Source organism: Puma concolor, chromosome D1 (assembly GCF_028749965.1).
Source record: "Puma concolor isolate L17-30 chromosome D1, mPumCon1.1.hap2, whole genome shotgun sequence".
NCBI classification, from domain to species: Eukaryota; Metazoa; Chordata; class Mammalia; order Carnivora; family Felidae; genus Puma; species Puma concolor.
The window spans coordinates 37,689,424-37,702,313 of NC_141676.1; the positions used below are offsets into that span (position 1 = coordinate 37,689,424).

General features: G+C 36.6%; 1 protein-coding gene and 1 long non-coding RNA gene across 3 annotated transcripts in view; one reads left to right on the forward strand and one right to left on the reverse strand.

Moving 5' to 3' along the window:
* Nucleotides 1-1,343, reverse strand: part of LOC147576595 (uncharacterized) — a 229,236-nt gene extending 227,893 nt beyond the window's left edge. For both annotated transcript variants that reach the window (XR_015240955.1, XR_015240954.1), the window contains exon 1: nucleotides 1,009-1,343. This is a non-coding gene — a long non-coding RNA (uncharacterized LOC147576595). The remainder of the gene's footprint in view (nucleotides 1-1,008) is intronic.
* On the forward strand, nucleotides 785-9,089 carry SVIP (small VCP interacting protein). Its single transcript, XM_025927937.2, has 4 exons — nucleotides 785-945; nucleotides 2,999-3,049; nucleotides 3,764-3,877; nucleotides 8,390-9,089. Exons 1-4 carry the CDS (start codon nucleotides 892-894, stop codon nucleotides 8,402-8,404), a joined length of 234 nt encoding a protein of 77 aa, XP_025783722.1. The 5' UTR covers nucleotides 785-891; the 3' UTR covers nucleotides 8,405-9,089.
* The last annotated feature ends 3,801 nt before the right edge of the window (nucleotides 9,090-12,890 follow it).

The window sequence follows — 12,890 nt, forward strand, 5'->3', positions numbered from 1 at the left end:
TGATAATGAGTTAGTATCTAAAATACACAAGTTAAGTCCAACTCAACAGCAAAAAGCAAATGACCCAATTAAAAAAAGGTCAAAGAACCTAAAAGGACATTTTCCCCACAACATACAAATGGCCAACAGGTCCATGAAATGGTGCTCAACTCACTAATTATCAGGGAAATGCAAATTAAAACCACAATGAGGTATGAACTCACACCTCTACTATATCTATTTCCAAAAAGACAAGTTATAATTGCTGGCAAGGATGTGGAGAAAAGGGAACCCTTGTATGCTGTTGCTGGGATTGTCAACCGGTAGAGTAACCAAGGAAAACATGATGGAAATTCTTTGGAAATTAAAATTAAAATTACCATATATATGATACAGGAATCCCACTTTTGGATCTATAGACTACAGAAACCAAAGCATCGTCTGGAAGAGGAATCTGTAACCCCATGTTCATTGCAGTAGTACTCACAATAGCAACGTATGGAAACAACTTAATCTGTCCATTGACAAGTGAGTAAAGAAAAGGTAGTTTTTCTATTTTTCTCTCTCCCTCTAGCTGCCCAAACTCAGCAAGCTTTTCCTGGCGTGGAGGCCTTGCCTGCTTGCCTGCCACCCTAGCACTCGCCAGGAGGAGCTGTGCTGAGCGCGGTGGGGAATTGCCTCTAGAGGGCGGTAGGGAGAGGCGGGGTGGTGGAGTGACAGGCGGCGGGGGGGGCGTTGTGGCGGAGGAGGGGTGGGGCGGGGCGTTGCCGCAGAGGGGCGGGGCGGAGCCGAGGCGCCGGGCAGGGGTGGGGGCGGGGCGAGCGCCGCGAACCTGGAAAGCGGATCTGACCACGCAGTTCGCACTGTCAGGTCTGGGCGGGCCCAGAGAGGGACCCCCTAGCCGCTCTCCCCATGGGGATGTGTTTTCCCTGTCCGGGGGAGTCCGCGCCTCCCTCGCCGGACCTGGTGAGTAAGGCCGCGTCCCCGCGTCCCCGGGTTCCCGTGTCCGCCGACCCGCGCCGCGCGCACCTGTTCTCCGGAGGTGCGCGTCGGAGGCCGCGAGCTCGGGGCTCCCGGGCTGGCCGTTGGGCGCGGAGGCGCGGACCGGACAGCTTGCCGGTGGGTCTCTGCTGGCGAAGACGTGTGGACACGCTCCGAGGGACCTTGGGTCTGGCCGCGGGACCACAACCGCCGCCTCCGTGTCGGTCTCTCCACTTCCGTTACAAAAAATTGCCCAAAGGCGGCTCCGGAGTCTGTTTACCTTTCGCAGACTTGGGGGAAATTGGGAGTTCTTAAGGACGCAGGCGTACGCAGACGGTGCGGTGTGTGGGCCATTCTTGGCGATGCGGTGGATGAAGTCAGGGTGCAACTGAAGTTCTTAATCTAGGCGATGTGCGTTTTCTTGTGTCTGTACCAACTGTATAAAGAAGGTGCTTAATAAAATCTCTTACGCTCCTGTACTCTGTTGGATATTATAATAATCAGCTATTTCCCATTACCATTTTATCTCTTTATTAATTTCTTCTTTTTAAACAATAAGGATTTTACGTAGTACGGAATGTAGAGTTTGTAACTTTGCCACATCTAGTAAATAGAAATACAGAAGGCCCAGTTAAATTTGAATTTGTAGATCAAAAAAATATATATTTTAAGAATAGGTGTATCTCATGCAATATTTGGGACATATACTAGAAATTATTCATTGTTTAGCTGAAATTCGTATTTAAGTGGTTTGTGGTACAAGTCATTTATACCTTTTGTAGCTTTCTATTTATAACAGTATCTTTACATTAATAGTCCTTACAGGTTGTTGATAATAGAAAACCTAAATTACTCTCTTCTTCTACCTAAAAATTCGTTGAAGGAAGTAAGGTGTTTGGGGAAGTACATTAACTCTTCAGCCATTTGATTATAGGTACTAAAAATGATCTGGAAGTTGATATGGGAAAATTTACCTTGTCTTTCTTGCTAATGTTGCTTTTAAATGTTGTTAATTTTGTTTATTTGGCTGTTGGTAAAATACCAGTATGCCAGCATTTGTTAAGCCCTCCCCGCTATCCCCACAGATAAACACATGGTTCACTACTGGAATGTCACTTTATCTTTGGGGTTTATCCAGGACCTCCCAAAGTAAAATAGATCTCCCACTATACCGCCTACCCACCCTTCCAATTCTTAATCACCATACTCTTCTTTGTATTTTCTCAAAGCACAATTATTTAACAGACATGTTAAACAGACTTGATTATATTTAACTGTGTGCCTTCACTGGAATGTAAGTTCCATGTGGTTGGAAACATTTGTCAGGTTTTTTTACCACTGCATCCTCAGCACCTAGAAAAGTTCCTGGGGGATGATGGTTGCTCAATAAATATTTGTCCAGTGAATGAATGAATATATGTATTGTGGTAGGGTAAACAAAGAAATTATTAACACAGCTGCCAAGGGAATGCTGCTTACTGTCTTATATATTTAATGAATTTATAATTTATAATTAGTAATACATGATATAAAAAGTAATGTTCAGTGTGTCCCAACATGGAGCAGTACCTCTTAAAATTTCCTTCAGGGCTTCATGTCCTACACAATAAGATTAGCCCACTTCATTCATGACTGTTTCCTGAAAATACCACCTACCTCAAACCACATGTTTCCTTTCTCGTCTTATTAAATGCCATTTGTTTTATTATTATACTGACTAGCTTGTAAGCCTTAAAAAAAAAAGCAAATATATTATTTTATAGCACAACCTGAATACATATAATATATATGCGTTTATAATACATGTTACGTATATGTGTCTTATGTGCTTATTTGAGGGTATATCGGTTTGGAGAATGAATTTCAGGAAGTTAAGTATTTCACAAATATTGTAAATAGTGGCAGTCTTAGTGGGACGTTTTGAACGAGTACTAAATATTTTTGTAAATTGGTTTTATATATATTGGTTTATAATATATAAATTATCCATGATGTTTGGTTTTATTTTACAACATATTTTTACACACAATTTCTTTAGGAAGAGAAAAGAGCAAAGCTTGCAGAGGCTGCAGAGAGAAGACAGAAGGAGGTAAGAGTAGAAATAAAATTCTGCCCACATAGGGGTGCTGGGGTGGCTCAGTCAGTTAAGCATATGAGTTCGGTTCAGGTCTTGATCTAACGGTTTGTGAGTTCAAGCCCTGCATTGGATTCTGTGCTGACACCTGAGAGCTTGGAGCCTGCTCTGGATTCTGTGTCTCCCTCTCTCCCTGCCCCTCCCCTGCTCATGCTCTGTCTCTCAAAAAATAAATAGTAAAAAAATTTTTTTTAATAAAATTCTGCCCACATAGAAAATTGTGTTCTTTATTCTCAATAGATGTTTATTACTAGTATTCTGTAATGAAAATTGTGTCTGATATCCTATAAGTTTATATATAATCATTTTTTAAATGATTTCTGTATTTCTATAACATACATTAATGCATTTATATCATTTAATGCATGAAAATTACTGTACAGATGTCTTCTGTAATGTGAGATGCCCCTTTAATAAAACCTTCTTCTTTGGGATAAAGTGACCATACTTTATAAAGCACTGACAGATGTCAAGTTAAGTTTAGGGGAAAAATACCCAGTGAAGAAATGATGCTTTATGCAAAGCTTCTATAGAAGTAGTCTAATTCTTTGTTACCACAAATAAAACTCTCTTCCAAAGAAAAACCTAAAAAGCAACAAACAAATACCTTTTGGACACCGGATGCTAATTTTTGTTGTTCTTCTAAACCATTTAATACATTTTCTAAAGGCTGCATCTCGGGGCATTTTGGATGTTCGGTCTGTGGAAGAAAAGAGAAAGAAAAAGGAAAAAATAGAAAAACAAATTGCTACATCTGGGCCCCCACCAGAAGGTGGACTTAGGGTAAGTATTAAAATTTACTTACAGTTTAATTTATTTGGAATGTTAAAAAATGTCAGTAGCAATCTATTCAATAGTTTCTTCTTGAAATGGATTATCAGCAAATTTTAAATTAATTTAAAAGCATAAATAAATAGATTGGAAGAAGTGCCAATTTATGTGGACATTCCAGCATTTCCAAAAATGAAAATAGATTGTTTTTCCTGATTACCTTAGCACTATATTTTAATATTTTGTATTTATATGATTAATAACAATATATAGGAAACTTAATATGGAAGAGTATAAAGAAGAACATAAAATTCACCCCAATTCAGTGTCATTTTGACAGACCTCATTTCTAATCTCCATTTGTACATCAATCTTAATTGAATTGGATTACACTATAGATTCCTTTTTTTTTTTTTTTTAAATAACCTACATTTTTTTCACTGAGTGATTTGAGGATTTTGAGCTTTTCATGGTCACTCATTACCATAGTTCAGTAAATGTCAGTTTGGACAATAGACTATACGGGGTGAGTGTGACATACACACCTCCCACCTCCCAACGTAGCAATTGCAGCTCTTGACATGGAAATACAATGATGGACAAGTTAAACAGGACCCTGAACTTGAGGATCTTTACAGTTTTCTATAAAGGTTTTCTAGAAAGGTTTTACATGTTAAAGCACAAGAAAATATTGTTCAGATACTAAGATTTTATTCTTGGGGCACCTGGGTGGCTCAGTCGGTTGAGCGTCCAACTTCAGCTCAGGTCATGATCTTACAGTGTGTGGGTTCAAGCCCCGTGTCAGGCTCTGTGCTGACAGCTCAGAGCCTCGAGCCTGTTTCCAAACCTGTGTCTCCCTCTCTCTCTGCCCCTCCCCCAAGTCTCACTTTGTCTCACTCTGTCTCTCAAAAATAAATAAATATTTTAAAAAATTAAAAAAAAAAGATTTTATTCTTTGGTCCATTTTTAAAGGAAATAAATTTTTCAAGTAAGTGTTTTTGTCACAAGGACAATGTCCTGAATTTCAGTCATTTATATCTAACTTGTCAATGATTTGTTAGCACTTATTTAGCTGATTTACTGTCTTTGCAATTCAGTTTTTTTGATTTTTAATTTTTTTAAGTCTAGTTAATATAGTGTTAATTAGTTTCAGGTGTACAACATAGCGATTCAACATCTCTATACATTTTGCTGTGCTCATCACAAGTGTAGATACCATCTGTCACCATACAATGTTATTACAATAGCACTGAGTTTTTTGGGGGAGCTCTTAAAACTATATATAAATACATACATGTATATATCCTCCTATCCCGTGGGGCCGGCAGTTTAGAAGCATCCTGAGAAGAGGTGCTTCTGGCTCAGGAATATCATGCAGAAGTAAGATTTATCTGTGTGTATTTTACCATTGTATATTAATTCATCTAGTTTTGTTTAGTCAATGAAAGTAAAAGAAAATATGATTTTATCAACTTTTAACAGTGTATAGAATAATTGGTTTCAGTCTTAAGGTAAATAGCTGTGACTGTTGTGCTTATGTTTTTTATATACCTGCACAATAGAAGAGAATAAATTTTCTGGAAAGTGAAACAGTTGGTTGATACAAAGTCAGGATATTTATCAGAAGTATAGATGTTTGCGTTCATTACTCTACTGAGATATAGGTGTATGCCACCAGGTTTATTTCATAGAAGTTTCTCAAAAACAGTAACAAAAATTGTGAAAATTAAAGTGTGTGGCCAGAAATTATGCTGAATTTCAGTGTTTCATAATAGAAGAAATGGGGGTATTGAGTGACAATCAAAATCACATATAATGTTATAAGAAAAAAATACTTTATATATAGTCAGAGTTAAGAAGGTATTTATTTGACATATTCTAATCTAATAAATTTAACATCAGCTTTTAAACTCTAAGAAAGAAAGTAGCTTTCTTAATTAAATCTGAAGCGTAGCCTGAAGCCTATACTTTAGAAATAAATTAGGCCATGTACTGCTTTTGGTCCCTTCAGCAGTGTTCAGAATTAAAATCATCCCAATTTTAAATTTTTTGCCTGTTTTTCTTTGTGTACTGTTCTTACAAGAAAGCTCTCTGGTTCCATTAATAAAAATCACCCTCAAGGCCATCAAGGTGGACAGTGGCTCATTGTGATAAGCCACTCCTGCTGTACTCTGGGTCATTTTCCCTTGGAATATTCCTAATCACTTCTACCATTGACACACTAGCTTTAAGAGACATGCTCCTTTCCCCTCCACCACCTGTGTAGATCATTGAGAGCATACAGTGAAGTTCAAAATAAGTTTTTAGAGATTCAATGCTAATAGAAGGGGAAACAGAAGGCAGAGAGTAACTTTAATCTTCAAACCCGTTGGCCTAAGGTCCTTTAAGGGCTGCTGCCAGGCCTGTTCTGCAGGCTGGCCTGGTGTGGCCTCTACCGTGTAGCTAGATTTTTCCTCACCAGACTTCACAGTATGAGGAAAACATGGCCTCTCTCTTCATGTACTCCACATATTCATCTCCTGACCAGCCCTGCCTCTTCCCGGGATGATTGGCATTGGCAATGCTCACTATCTTCTGGGAAGGCAACCTCATTTTTTTTTCTTTTTAATTTCTTTGCATTGTCACATAATTTTACATTAGTTTAGTTTCAAGTGTAGAGCATAGCGATTCCACAAGTCTATACATTATGCTATGCTCACTAGAACCACCATCTGTCACCGTACAACCCTATTGCAATACCCTTGACTGTATTTTCTATGCTGTACCTTTTTTCCCTCTGACTTACTCATTCCATAACTGGAAGCCTGTATCTCCCACTCTCCTTAACCCATTTTGACCATCCTCCCGCCCGTCTCCCCACTAGCAACCATCAGTTTGTTCTCTGTATTTATGACCCTGTTTCTGTTTTTTAAAATTTGTTTTGTTTTGTCTGTTTTTACATATAAGTGAAATCATATGGTATTTGTCTTTCTCTGTCTGACTTATTTCACTCAGCATAAAACCCTCTAGGTCCATCCATGTTGTTGCAAATGGCAAGATCTCATCTTTTTTATGGCTAAGTGATATTTGTGTGTGCGTGCGTGTGTGTGTGTGTGTGTGTGTGTGTGTGTGTATGTATACATACACCACATATTCTTTATCTATTTATCTATCAATGGATACTTGGACTGCTTCCCTAACTTGGTTATTGTAAATAATGTTGCAATAAACATACTGGTGCATGTATCTTTTCAAATTAGTGTTTTCATTTTCTTTGGGTAAATACCCAATAGTGGAATTACTGGATCATGTAAATGATTTAATTTTTTGAGGACCCCCCCCCCATTCTCTTCTAGAGTGGCAAGGGAGCTTTATTTTAAGAGCTCAGTGTGATGATAACATGGTACAAACTAATATCAGTACAGGATATGACAGTACAGGAGTAGTGGCAGACCTCTAATGCAGTGGCTCGGAACCCTGGCTACATGTTAGAATCTCATGAGGAGCTTTCAAAAAAGGCTGACCCCGGGGCGACTGGGTGGCTCAGTCGATTAAGCCGCCGACTTCGGCTCAGGTCATGATCTCGCGGTCCATGAGTTCGGGCCCCGCGTCGGGCTCTGTGCTGACAGCTCAGAGCCTGGAGCCTGTTTCAGATTCTGTGTCTCCCTCTCTCTGAACCTCCCCCGTTCATGCTCTGTCTCTCTCTGTCTCAAAAATAAATAAACGTTAAAAAAAAAAAAAAAAAAAAAAAAAACCAGATTGAGAATCACTGCTCTGGTCTTTTTAACACTAATCTTCAAAGATATATTGTGGGAAATAGAGTCCCGTGGTAAAAAGTAAAATATTTTAAATTCCTGGACACGATATTGTATACTGAATCCCTTTCTTAGAGTTCAAAAGTGCACAGTGTTCCAAGTCTCTAAGAAGTCCTAAAATGAAAGCAAATTTACTTGGATTAACCCTTAATTTTCAAAACTGAAATACAGATTTAAAAAATATATATAACACCCAATAATATTGCTTGGATGTACATGAAAACCACTACTCAAGAGACTGGTAAGTACCTGGTACTATCCCAGTGACTTTTTCAGAATTTACTCCTGCAGATGTAGTAGACTTGATTGAACAGAACAACGAAGTTTCTCAAGTCAAGCAAGAAAAAGACTTTGCCAAACCATTACTTAACAATTTCTGCCATTCTGTGGCTCCCTGCCTCAAACAAGAATTCCTGTATTTTTATTTTACAGTTTCATTGTTTTTATTTTGTGGTACTTTCTTTTGGTTTCCCTGAGCTAATTATTGGTTATTTGGGATTTAGCTACCCATTAATCTGCCCAGGTATTTTGTTTTACTTCTTTATGTCTTTAAACAATCGTTTGTCTTATTTCAGAAGTTGACCATCATGTAAAATTATACTAATCACTGCGATGCACAGAAATCACTTCACATTTGTATAGCCCATACTTCTATTTTTGTTCACTAGGATATTTTTACATTGACTTTAAATAAAATTTACTTGTCTCCATGTGTTCTTATCTTTTCTAGTGGACAGTTTCATAAGCGTAACGTGAGTAGAAAAGTCTACTGCCAGTAACTAATATCTGCAATCAAGTGGACGTCCGCAGCCTAATGTCTTCTCTTTGAATAAATTAAATAATTTATTGTAATTGTAGTGCCATTAAATGCAGTCAGTGCTTTTCCAGAAACTGTTGATAGACCGAAACTGTTTTTGATGTTCAAACTTAGAAAATGGCCAGACCCTTCAGCAAATACTTATTTTCTTACATTTGCTTTTGTGCAGGTAGTGGGTGATTTGCCATTTTTTAGTAATTAAAACATGGACCTAAATAGTGAATATATATATATATATGTCGCATGCAAAAAGTCTGCATACACCTCAGACATTAAAGTTTGCCATTGTATTTTATCTCCTTTATACGATGACCTAGCAATCTATATTTTTCTGCTTAGCCTTGTATCTGTTTTTATTTCATTATCTATGAAGGCTTTTGCTTAAAAGTATGGACTTTGTGCCTTTAAACTGATCATCAGGGAAAATGTTGAAAAATCATTTGAAGGGCTTATGTGAAGGGACACTGTAAATTTTTGTATCTTACCAATGAATGAGTAATGAAAATTTGTAGAAACTGTTGAATTTCTCCTAATTTATTTTCTATTTCTGTGGCTTATAAAATTAACATGTAGGGTTTTACATTGCAATAAAAGTGTTTTTTTGCTTGCTGAATTTAAAATTATATATTAATAGTACCATCAGAGGGCAGTGATCTATTACACGATGTCAGACTCAGCTCTAAAGATATTTGTAGTAACTGAATGAGTTAAACTAAGAATCTGATGGGCTATACTGAGTGATAATAGATTTGTCCAAATTTCATAGGTGTTTTTATTCTTTTGTATTTATTAAAGAATGATCTCAAGATTTATACACATGCGAAATTGCCAAGGCAAATGTGAATGTATGAAATAGAAACATGTAGGTACTGTATTTAAAAGGTCTACTTTAAACATAAACATACTATGAGGTAACTCTATGTGATGCATAGTCATAAACTTTTCTAGTTTTTGTTCATTAGTAACATGAGCATTAGTAACATTATAGCATTTTTGTTTTTTGAATTTTCCTTTTTAGTATATAATAAGCTAAAATAGGAGAATTCCTGTATCTTTTAATTTGGTTGCTAACTCTTTTGGATGACAAGGCCACAATCTGAGCCCTAAATTAGAATTTGTAAGACAGTTAAGTGCCAATGGAGACTATAAATTAGACCAGCTTATTTGATTTACAAAAAGAAAACTGAGCCATCATTGTGCTCATCCCTCCCACAAGACCTGTATTACATAGCAGTATATCATATATGATAATTTTAGAGTTTGAACTATATTATAGGTCTCTTGACTCTTCATTGGAAAAATTATTTTTTCTATTATGGCATAAAATAGTTTATGAATATCCAGGCAAGACATATATTTAGACAGGCTCAGTTTTTCTTCATCCTTTAGAAGGTCAGTGGTATTTTTGTTGATAAAGGATAGTGAAATCATTGAATTTTATTTTAGAAATAAAATTTTTGACTTTATGAACATGATTAATTTCTCCAAGGCAGAAAGGAAGAAAAACATCATCAGTAGGTGAATAGATATAAAGCCAGAATGTACTAACCTTGAACTGTGTAAATCCTTCCTTCTGCTTTAATATAGAAAGAACAATTTTATCTGTACTACGTCTTAAGAATTACAACTTGAGTTGGTGTAACCATGAATGATATGCTGGTGTATTGCTTTCTGGGAACAATGGGATATCCTGCTCCAGCCAATCATGCATGGCCTGCTTCCATGGGTATAATCAGCTTTCTGCAAAAAGATATGGGTTGCATGGGCTAAGCGGTGATACTCAAATGTTAAGAATAGTTTTAGGAAGGGGAAGGGAAAAGAGGAGACTAGATGCCTGATAGGAAACCATTAAGTGACTACTAAAAAAAGCACATATATATCCAATCTCTCTCTCATCAAGTTATGAATCAGTTCCTGATGAAAACTTAACTTGGAGCCAATTTCCCATAAATCATAATTCAAGTAGGAAAACATGGTAATGCTTAATATGTCACCCAAACCCTCCAACAAATGACTAAAATATAACTGAAACAGTGAAATACTTTTATATAACTATCATATTAAGATGTAAAATGCTAAAACCACTGCTTCTTAATTTTAATCATCAGACAATATGACTGGTAACAAAAAGTTGTATATTATCATATAGCCCCTTTGTTAACATGCTGCATGTTTTTTAAAACATCTGTATGTGATACTATGGTTCACCAATTGTATTTGGAATGTAATTAATAGTTTTCACATACATAGTTTGTTATAAATTCTGTATTGCCTTATGGGGACATAATATACATTTTTCTTATATAAAAATTGAGTTTGGCCATCTCTTTAACAAAATTGTATCTTCACGGCATATTGAATAATTAGAACTTGGGTGAATGGTTAGGGAAACCATGACGCTCTTATCTCTGGCATGAATGAGAACAACAGAGCTAAAGGCTATTTGGTATGTTCATACAATCCCTGAATTTACAGATAGGCATGTTTCTTTTTCTATACTCTAAAGGAGAAATGGTAATAGTCTCCTGTTGCCTTAGAGAAATACAATAATGTAAAAGTTCTAGCTATCATCCTTTGTACCCCAGGAGAATTGACGTAAGCTTTGAGGTTTTTTTTCCAACAGTCCGATTTGTAAATCTTCACTAGGAATTATAGTACACCCTTAGAAGAAAAAGTAACTTGTCAGTTTTAGGTTTGAATAATATCTGCATAAATAGGTTAGTAAGAGAGAGGTAGGTAGGCACACCTATCTGCGTTGACATTTAAGGTGTGTGTGGTTATTTTGTTTTGTTTTTAACACTTCCAAACAAGCATCTCAAATTCCCCTACTACATGTGCTCTAAGCTGATTCAACTGTGACACCATAGCCATTTTCTTTGATTTTCTCAAAAGCCACTAGGAAGGCATCTGTGTATTTCATAGACTTTGAACAAGTTTTGGTTTGATTCAGAGAAGTTTGTTTTGAAAACTCAGTTAAAATTTCTCATATGACATGGCTTTTTGTTTTTCTATTCTTCCAGATATGTTTCATCTTGCAAATATTACCTCTAAATATGACTATTATGGTCTGACCTGAACATGATACTTTTATTATAGCCCAGATTGCATTGCCTATTTTTTTTAAGTTTATTTATTTTGAGGTGGGGTCCAGGGGAGACATGCACGAGTTGGAGAGGTACAGAGAGAGATAGGGAGAGAGAGAATCCCAAGCAGGTTCCACACTGTCAGCACGGAACCTGCTGCAGGGCTCGAATTCATGAACCGTGAGATCATGACCTGAGCTGATGTCATGATTCACCCAGGCTCCATGCATTGCCTATTTTTATAGCACCATACTTGGTTTGGGTTTCAAATCAATGTCCTGTAGTCACAGGTTTGAGCCAACTTTTGCAAGTACTTCAAACTTAACCTCAAATGGAACTAAGTAGTTTTGCATACAAACTCTTTCTAGCCTATTTCTCTGAAATCTGTTTTTCTTACATTAGTCAGAAGTCAAGGAGTTATCCTAAACTTCCTATTCTACCTAATTCCTAGGGTGCCCTTTTCTTATCCTACATTTCTCAGGTAGGTTATTAGTAACAGACATACTTAAAGTAGGTTAAAAAAAATACCAAGTGTCTCATGTAGATAATTCTTAAGTATCTACACACAAGTTTGTAGAACTAATGAGTTTAGCAATGCTGCAGAATACCAAGTCCATATATGAAAATGTCAATGCTATTTCTACAGGCAAGTAATAAGTAATCTAAAATTAAGAAAATTCAATTACAGCATCATCACATAGAATAAAATACTTAGGAAAAAATAAAAGAAGTAAAAGATCTGAACTAAAAGCTACAAGACATAGTTGAGAAGTTAAAAAAAAAAAAAACCCTAAATGTTTGGGACCATTGCATGTTCATGGTTTAGAAGACTCAGTATTGTCAAAATTGCATTCTGAAATTGATCAATAGATTCAGTGCAAAATCCCAGCAAACTTTTTCAGAGAAATTGACAAAATGACCCTAAAGTTTACATGGAAATGCAAGATTTATAATAGTGAAAACAATTTAGGAAAAAGAACATAGTAATTTTCACTAAGGAGTCAATGAGTAAGAGCAATCTACATTTGGTCATTTCCTTCTGAATGTAGTCTCGTTTTTCCATATCCTTGTTGAATTCCATTCAGCTAGCAGCTAGACCTCAAGGTCAATTGTGACCACGTTCTTAGCAACACCTAAAAGACCATCATAGATGTTGTATAAGCAGAAAGAATGATGCCACCCTACCCCAAATATGTTCACATACTAATCACTGGACCCTGGAAATACGTTACATGGCAAAAGGTATTTTGCAGATGTGATTCATCTAATGACCTTAAAATGGAGAGATTGCATTACGTTATCTAGGTGGACCCATTCTGATCACATGGATT